General features: G+C 50.7%; 1 protein-coding gene and 1 long non-coding RNA gene across 2 annotated transcripts; both read left to right on the top strand.

The window, feature by feature from the left end:
- Positions 1-640: 640 nt before the first annotated feature.
- LOC123429203 lies at positions 641-3,089 on the top strand. The gene has a single exon (XM_045113256.1). It carries the CDS (start codon positions 1,185-1,187, stop codon positions 2,943-2,945), a length of 1,761 nt encoding a protein of 586 aa, XP_044969191.1. The 5' UTR covers positions 641-1,184; the 3' UTR covers positions 2,946-3,089.
- Positions 3,090-3,488: 399 nt separating this feature from the next.
- LOC123429202 lies at positions 3,489-5,647 on the top strand. Its single transcript, XR_006622630.1, has 3 exons — positions 3,489-4,653; positions 4,737-4,953; positions 5,183-5,647. It is a non-coding gene; the product is annotated as an uncharacterized LOC123429202 (long non-coding RNA).
- The last annotated feature ends 3,566 nt before the right edge of the window (positions 5,648-9,213 follow it).

The raw sequence follows: 9,213 nt of genomic DNA, 5'->3' as shown, positions 1-9,213 counted from the left end.
AGGGCTGATTTGAGACAACTTTTGCTACGGCAGCCCGACCACATAACTCCACGGTTTTACCTCTAGATCGCGTTTCTGCGGAGCTCGGGCGGAGCCCTGCTGAGATTAGATCACCACCAACCTCCGGAGCGCCGTCACGCTGCCGGAGAACTCATCTACCTCTCCGTCTCTCTTGCTGGATCAAGAAGGCCGAGATCATCGTCGAGTTGTACGTGTGCTGAACGCGGAGGTGCCGTCCGTTCGGCACTAGATCGTGGGACGGTCCGTGGGACGGTTCGCGGGACGGATCGAGGGACATGAGGACGTTCCACTACATCAACCGCGTTCACTAACGCTTCTGCTGTGCGATCTACAAGCGTACGTAGATCAGAAATCCCCTCTCGTAGATGGACATCACCATGATAGGTCTTCGTGCGCGTAGTAAATTTTTTATTTCCCATGCGACGTTCCCCATCAAAAAATTCTTTGGATGAAAACCCATGATCTCGCCTTCGATCTGAGCGACCTCTTTTTCTTTTCTTGATATAAATCGATCAGTTCCGCATCGATGATTGATTTTCAGATAATCAAGAATATATGGACGCCGAGATAGGATTATCCACCCTTTAGAAAAACAGACAGTTACTCCCTTCGATCCTAAATATAAGTCTTTAAAGAGTTTAAAGTGGTTTCATTAGTAGACTACATATGAATATATATAGACATACTTTAGAGTATAGATTCACTTATTTTGTTTCGTATGTAGACTACGAATGAAATATTTTAAAAGACTTATATTTAGAACGGAGGGAGTAGTATATTTTGGTACATGGGTCTGCGTTAAGCTGTTGTCGTTGTGTTTCAAGTGGTGTACTTTGGCAGCGTGATGACACCAGAGGGATTGGTAACCGACTTCTCGAGGACACCCTTGACGAAATGCGCTAGTACCGCAGCGCGTAGGTGGACTCGACCGACGTGCATGCAGACCTCGTCGAGCAGAGCAACCAACCGTGTCAGCGTCAGCGAGCACCGCTCCGCTCCGCTCCGCTCCGAGCGTCCGCTTTATTAGCTCCACGCCACGGAGCATCCAAGGCGCAATGGCGTCGCGTCGGTAGCCAGCCACCCAGCCAGGAGACGACAAGCCTTCCCACCGCACCGCGCCACCCACCCACGCGCGCGGCGGAGGTCCTGGGAACAAGGCGACGATGGCCGCGCGGGCGCAGCGGCGCGTGGACGGCAGCGCGCTGGCCTTCTGCGTGCTCCACGACCTGCTGGGCGCGGCGGCGTTCCTCGCGGCCCACCCGCTGCACGCCGCCTACGCGCTCTTCTTCTCCCGCGGCCTCCTCGCGCTCGCCGCCTTCTTCTCCCCGCTGCTGCTCTCCACGGCGCTCCTCCTCGTCGTGCTCCTCACCGCCGCGCCGGGGCCGGCCGGGGCGCGGTGCCTCGGGAGCACCTGCGGCGTCGCCGTCGCCGCGCTCTGCGCCGGGCTGCGGCCCGACGCCGGGCTCGGGCTCGTCGGCCAGCTCTGCTCCTTCGTGCTCGGCCCCGCCGGCGTCGGCGAGATCGTGTTCCTCGGGGAGGTGTCCCACATTGGTGGTGGTTCTTGCTCCCTTCTGGAGGAAAAGACCTTGCTGCATGCTTATGCTACCCAAGCGCTCGAGATTGAGCTGCCATTGCAGAGCCTATCTGGAGAAGAGATCTGCTTCTGGGGCAATGGGGAATTTTATGAAGAAGATGGCTTCAACTTCAAGGATGAAATTCAGGAGAAAAATGTGGTCTCTGAGGATCTGATGAAGCCTCCTGGAGACTCTTCTTCTTCTTGTTCGGAGCATTGCTTTCCAGCTCCAGGAGAGGCATTCATGCCGGAGATGGAGGAGCAAGAGGAATCCATCAACAAAGTAGAGAGTGTAAGCTTGCCAGAGAGAAAGGGATTCAGCGGTGATGCGGTTGAGGAAAAGAGGTTGGAGTGTGACCCTGTTCCTCTGTCAGCAATGGAGACCAAGAGACCTGAGCGGGTCAGCAAGCCACATTCTTCGATTTCTCAGCGGATAAGGCAATGGGAATCTGGGAATCTGAAGGGAGTTCTTGATGAAGTCCAGGGCAATCCGGTGCAAATCATCTGTTTGGACAAGGATTCGTTCGAGGAAACTGTGCAGTTGGAGACTGAATCTTGCGACCAAAAACAGAGTGAAGAATCTGACCGGAAGCAATTACCAGAGCAGGAACTTGTAGATGTCAAGGAAGAATTGGTGCGCTTGAATGTGGCGGTAAAATGCAGCAAAGACCTGCTGCAAGCTCAAGAAATCGCCTCCGTTGGGAGAGCCGAGGAAGGCCTGCAAGAACAGAGGAGCAAGGACTTGGAGGCCGAAGAAGATGCGCAGCCTGACGGACAAGAGCACCAAGAAGATGTGCAGCAGCCTGCGTCAGAGCCGGAAGAAGAGCAGGAGCACCAGGACGGCGGGGAGAGTCCCCTGAGGTCGACGTCCATCGCGAGGCGCGTGCACACGCGGACGTCGTCGGAGAACCTGGCCGGCGCCGGCGAGGGGTCGCCGTCCAAGGGGAAGGAGTGGAAGCGGACGCTGGCGTGCAAGCTGTACGAGGAGCGGATCCAGCACAAGCTGTGCCGCGACCGCGCCATGGCCGGGGCGTGCGCCGACGACATGGACATGCTCTGGGAGGCCTATGAGACCGGGGGCAGCAGCAGCAGCAGCGCCGTCGCCGGCGACACCAAGCTCCGAGGCGGCGGCAGCAAGGCGGCGGAAGGATCGGTTCACGGAGAGGAGGAGGAGGAGGAGGAGGAGGAAGACGAGGACGAAGGGCCGGTGCGGCAGCTGTGCTGCCTGCAGGCGCTCAAGTTCTCCACCAGGAAGATGAACCTCGGAGGCGGCAAGCCGAGCCTGTCCAAGATCTCCAGGGTGCTCAAGCGGATGACCGCGCTGTCCAGGGTCGGGTCGCGGCGCAAGTGATGAAGGTCAGCGGCGGCCATGGATCCCTGAATGAATGTAGAGCTGTGTGTGGGTGACAAGAACTGTGAAGTGTATCAGCGTTTCTAGTTTGTGTATAGGTATATGATGGTGATGAAAATATATATGGGTCTGTTTGGTTTGTGATCTCTGCTCAGCCTACGAAAAATATGTCGACCATGCCAAATAATTTGTCTGTTATTTGGTTTGTTGCCAACAAATACATTCTTTTGGTGGACTTGCTTCACCTTCAAATTGCAATGATTCAACGGCAGAGAAAAGAGGGCATGAGAGGGACCAAAGCTCTGTTCCTCCTCCCTATCTTTAGTCTTTAGTTCCGCCAGAAATCCCTGGCTTTCTTTGAAGGATCAACAGGAAGCCTATCTTCATCTCTCGCACCTCTAGTAGATCCGTAAAATAGACCGTCCGCTGTCTATATTACTAATAAACAATCCAACACATTCATTGCTAAATGCACCCAGCCAACATACACAGAACCGCACGGACAATTGCAGCCTCACGATCAGACCCACTTAATTTGATCTAACCGTTAAAACAGCAACTAAGCATCACCAAAAGTACATCTATCAATTTCACGAGGCGGACGAAATCTCTGCCGTCGACCGATCCACGTACACATCGACCTTTGTTCGCCCGTCTATCATTGCACGAGAAAAGGAAGGAAAACCTCGCATCCTCAGATCCATACACGCCTAAATCTACTGCTCCGTCTCCTGTTACCATCCCCGTTGCCTTCCCTGCCTCCGCCGCCTGCGCTTCTACATCTTGCAGCGTCCCGATCTACATCACGACGCGGCATCGCCATGGGAGCAAGGGGGTCAGGGCAGCGCCGCTGCCGAGGGGCGTGAGGGAATCAAGGCTGCGCTACGCGGACTCATCCGAGCACTCAACCCCCCTGCTTTTGTGGATTCTCCGCTCCGGATGACCTGATGGGTGGCTGATGGCGTGATGCTTAGATGGATTGATGCGTAAGTTTGAATCGTTTTCCTTTTCTCTTCTCTAATGGGTGGCTGATGGCCTGATACTTTGATGGATTGATGCGTGCTTGAATTGGCTGATATGCGCCTCTGTGTATGCAGATTTTTCAATTTAGTTTTTTTAGAGACTCGTTCGGCTTGTAATAGCAGACGTATGTTGGTATGTATTGAAAGCCTTTTCTAATCCGTTCATTGTAATGCTTAAGCCTAATACGATAGTACTACTTGACCACTAATTAAGCATTTGCTTTGTCTAGCCTGGTGCAAATTAAATAAATTGTACTGTCATTCATTAGTTTACTACTCAGTCCGGCCTGAACGTAGTAGTAAAGGTTGATTCTGAGCATAATGCACACAAAACTGCCCTATGTGTTCCTTCTCTATCTTACAATTCTGGCTAGATATATTTGTCACTAACATCTGGAATATTGTGTATCCTCTTGCATCATTATTGGAGTAGCTTTTATATTTCATTGACGAGTGTAAGCCTGCTTAGTGAAGATTATGTAAAGGATAGACTGTTCCCACAAGATTATTTTAATATCACAGTTATATCGCATGCTTCATTGTAAAAGATCTTTTTTCACATTTATTTTTGTTACTGGCCGCTAGAAACATGGGATCTATCAAGCAAGAAAAAGGTGGAGATGAGGAGGTTGTCGATGAAGATGCTCCTGTAGAGTGAAGAGTATGAAGCAGAAGATGCGGCCCAGGTATCTTCATGTACTAAGTATTTATTACAGCATGCTGATGCATCAGAAACTTCATTATGGTGAGAACGGTTTCTATGACAAAGGTTTAATGAGGCAATGGAGAGGCCGAGGACGTGGGGGAAGAGGTTGTGGCTGGGGCCAGTACCATGGCTAGAGTCCGGACATTGGCCATACAATCAGCACTCCCCCCCCCCCCCATCGAATCACATTGATAAGCATCCAGTGGTGTCAAAGCCGCCTCCTGGTCTGCTTATGCCGGATGACACAAAAGGATTTTCCATGGGGCGAGGGAAACTCCAGGTGAGCACCGCAATGTTGTCTGATATTTAGTGGTACCCTGTTCTTGGGTGGAGTTGTCAAAATAGCGCTTATATGACCCATTTTGATGCGATCCCATGAAGAGGAAGGATAGTAATACCGTTATACATGTGTCATGTATACTGCATTACGTTCGTCTTTTAGTAATTCATATATGTTATGGTTCATGTCATCTTTAGTGCTTATAACAACTTAATAAGCGAATGTGCAGGTTATCCAGGGTAAATGACTAGATTACGTTTCAGGATTACAACTCGCAAATGAGCTTGGATGCCTTCATCTTACAACCAGAGACTCTTGTTTTATGATCATGCACACATTGAATGCAAAGTAAAGTTTTTTTACCATCCACGTTAAGAATCTTATTATGGAACCATGACCATTTTTTGCAATATATGACTGAGCATTAATGGTACAAACTTCTTTGCTCAAGTAATTCAAGGTATGTTTCATTGCTCATTTAGGGTGGCCACTGAACCTCTTTATGAACCAAGGAAGACACATTCTCTATGCACAAAGAACTTAGTGCTACTATTTGTTTGTGCTATTTCAATTGAAAACGTTGACGCTCCATGACATGCCACAATTCAATCTTTTGTGCTTGTATTGGTTCATATGTACATGTCGTGTGCACGACTAACAATTTGAATAAACAATTATTTATATTATTTCATGACATGCAACAATTTGGATGACCATCATGTTTGACCAGTTTTATGTTAATCTAGACGTGCGTTGCACGTGCATACTTACTAGTAATAACTAGTTTGCGGGATCCATCACGTATCGTGGACCTAAAAATAATAACTACCGGTCTGATGGGATCCTGCATCCGCGAGCCAAATTTGTACGTATTTGCAAGATTTCGTCCGTTTTTTTAAGGATCCCCATCACCAACTGCCACACCTCGCCTGCTCCCAATGGAGACCAGCCCAGCGCCACCGTCGACCGCCCCCTATGGCCGTGGAGGTTTGTAGCAGGGTGCCTACACCGCCGCCACCCCATCCCCTTCATCGAGCGCATTGAGCGCACATATATGTGGTCACGGGCACCCCGATCCCCTTCCTCGCCACCATCCCCACGAGCTATGCCTCCGCCGTTGCTAGGCTCGCCGCCCCGCGAGTTGTGCCTCCGCCGTGGCTAGGCTCGCCTCCGTCCCCGCAAGCTGTGCCTCCGCCGCGGCTAGGCTCGCCACCGCCCCCGCACGCCGCAGCTAGGCTCGCCCCCGCCCTCGCGAGCCATGCCTCCGTCGCCGCTAGGCTTGTCGTCGCCCCGCGAGCCGCGCCTCCGCCACCGCTAGGCTTGCTGCCAGTGTCAAACCGGTGGATCTCGGGTAGGGGGTCCGAAGTGTGGATCTTTGATCGATGGGTAACACGGGACAAATGAGATGGTGTTTACCCAGGTTCGGGCCCTCTTGATGAAGGTAAAACCCTACGTCCTGCTTTTGTTATATTGATCGTGGAGTATCGAGTATGTGCGAGATGGCGGAAACGTCTTAGCCATCTTGGCCGACGCGTTACGTGTTTATATAAAGGGGTTGCGAGCCCAAACACGCGTACAAGTTGTTGCTAGAGATATAGCTTGAGGAAGAAGTAAACAAGAGATAGGAAAAGATAAAAGGTTACATGAGTACCTATCTTGTCTAACTACTCCTTGCTTCGGTTGAGGATATCTCCTTGTTGTACCAGTTCAAGACATTGTTTAACACCATCCATTAATCACAACTTCATCAAGTTGAGATTATTTTTGAAGTCTTCAAAACTTCTCGAAGGTAGAGCCTTGGTAAACCCATCTGCTACTTGGTCCTTAGAGTGTATGAACCGAATATCCAAGAGTTTGTTTGCAACTCTTTCTCGAACAAAATGGAAGTCTATCTCAATGTGCTTTGTTCTAGCATGAAAGACTGGATTTGCAGACAAATAGGTGGCACCAAGGTTATCACACCATAAACATGGTGCTTTAGTATTTTTCATACCCAGTTCCTTCAAAATGGACTGTAGCCATATGATCTCTGTTGTTGCATTGGCAAGTGCCTTGTATTCTGCTTCTGTGTTGGATCTAGAGACAGTATCTTGCTTTCTTGCACACCAAGATATTAGGTTAGGTCCAAAGAAAACTGCAAAGCCACTAGTTGAACGCCTGTCATCTAGACATCCTGCACAGTCTGAGTCAGAAAAGGCACAGACAAGTGTAGAGGGTGACTTGCTGAAATTTAGTCCAATGCCGAAAGTATTTTTTGTTGGAAATATGCCCTAGAGGCAATAATAAAATGGTTATTATCATATTTCCTTGTTCATGATAATCGTCTATCGTTCATGCTATAATTGTATTAACAGGAAACAGTAATATATGTGTGAATGAATAGATCACAATGTGTCCCTAGCAAGCCTCTAGTTGGCTAGCTCGTAAGTCAATAGATGATCATGGTTTCCTGATCATGGGCATTAGATGTCATTGATAACGGGATCACATCATTGGGAGAATGATGTGATGGACAAGACCCAATCCTAAGCCTAGCACTAGATCGTATTGTTCGTATGCTAATGCTTTTCTAATGTCAAGTATCTTTTCCTTCGACCGTGAGATTGTGCAACTCCCGGATACCGTAGGAGTGCTTTGGGTGTATCAAACGTCACAACGTAACTGGGTGACTATAAAGGTGCACTACGGGTACCTCCGAAAGTGTCTGTTGGGTTGGCACGAATCGAGATCGGGATTTGTCACTCCATGTGACGGAGAGGTATCTCTGGGCCCACTCGGTAGAACATCATCATGAGCTCAATGTGACTAAGGAGTTAGTCGCACGACGACGTGCTACGAAACGAGTAAATAGACTTACCGGTAACGAGATTAAACAAGGTATAGGTATACCGACGATCGAATCTCGGGCAAGTTCTATACCGACAGACAAAGGGAATCGTATTCGGGATTGATTGAATCCTTGACATGTGGTTCATCCGATGAGATCATCGTGGAGCTAGTGGGAGCCACCATGGGTATCCAGACCCCTCTGATGGTTATTGTCCAGAGAGGTGTCTCGGTCATGTCTGCCTGTCTCTGAACCCGTAGGGTCTACACACTTAAGGTTCGATGACACTAGGGTTATAGGGAATTGTTATACGAGGTTACCGAAAGTTGTTCGGAGTCCCGGATGAGATCCCGGACGTCACAAGGAGCTCCGGAATGGTCCGGAGGTAAAGATTGATATATAGGACGGATGGTTTCGGACACCGGAAGTGTTTCGGGCATCACCGGTAACGTACCGGGACCACCGGGACCACCGGAGGTGGTCCCGGGGGACCACCGAAGGGGGGCAACGACCCCGGGAGGTAAGGTGGGCCAAGTGGGGGTTGGAACCAGCCCCTAAGTGGGCTGGTGCGCCTCCCCACTCAGCCCATGGCGCAAGGGAAAGAAAAAGGGGGGGCAAACCCTAGGCCAGGTGGGCCTAAGGCCCACCAGTGGGTGCGCCAACCCCTCCTCCCCCTCTGGCCGCCGCACCACCCATCTGGGAGGGCTGCCGCACCCCCTAGGGTGGGAACCCTAGGGTGGCACCCCATCTCCCCTTCCCCTATATATAGTGGGCACTTTTGGCCTTTGGAGGACACCGTTTTCTCTCTCTCTCGGCGCAGCCCTGCTCCTCTCCCTCCTCCTCTGTGCCGGCGCTTGGCGAAGCCCTGCCGGGAGACCTCGTCTCTCCACCGACACCACGCCGTCGTGTTTCTGGACTTCTTCCCCAACCTCTCCCTCCTCCTTGTTGGATCAAGGTGCGGGAGACGTCACCGGGCTGCACGTGTGTTGAACGCGGAGGTGCCGTTGTTCGGCACTAGATCGGAATCGCCGCGAGTACGACTCCATCAACCGCGTTCTAGCAACGCTTCCGCTTAGAGATCTTCAAAGGTATGAAGATGCTCTTACCCCTCTCTCGTTGCTGGTCTCTCCATAGGAAGATCTGAACATGCGTAAGAAATTTTTTGAATTTATGCTACGTTTCCCAACAGTGGCATCCGAGCCAGGTTTTCTATGCGTAGATTCTATGCACGAGTAGAACACAAAAGTTGTGGGCGATGGTTTGTCAATTTGCTTGCCGTTACTAGTCTTATTCTTTTCCGGCGGTATTGTGGGATGAAGCGGCCCGGACCGACCTTACACGTACGCTTACGTGAGACTGGTTCCACCGACAGACATGCACATCGTGCATAAAGGTGGCTAGCGGGTGTCTGTCTCTCCTACTCTAGTCGGATT

Source organism: Hordeum vulgare, chromosome 2H (genome assembly GCF_904849725.1).
Source record: "Hordeum vulgare subsp. vulgare chromosome 2H, MorexV3_pseudomolecules_assembly, whole genome shotgun sequence".
Lineage (NCBI taxonomy): Eukaryota > Viridiplantae > Streptophyta > Magnoliopsida > Poales > Poaceae > Hordeum > Hordeum vulgare.
The sequence above is the reverse complement of the archived record's forward strand: the minus strand, read 5'-3'. Positions and strand labels throughout refer to the sequence as shown.

Coding starts and splice junctions, on each gene's coding strand:
- LOC123429203 (XM_045113256.1), top strand. CDS start 1,185: ATGGCCGCGCGGGCGCAGCGGCGCGTGGACGGCAGCGCGCTGGCCTTC.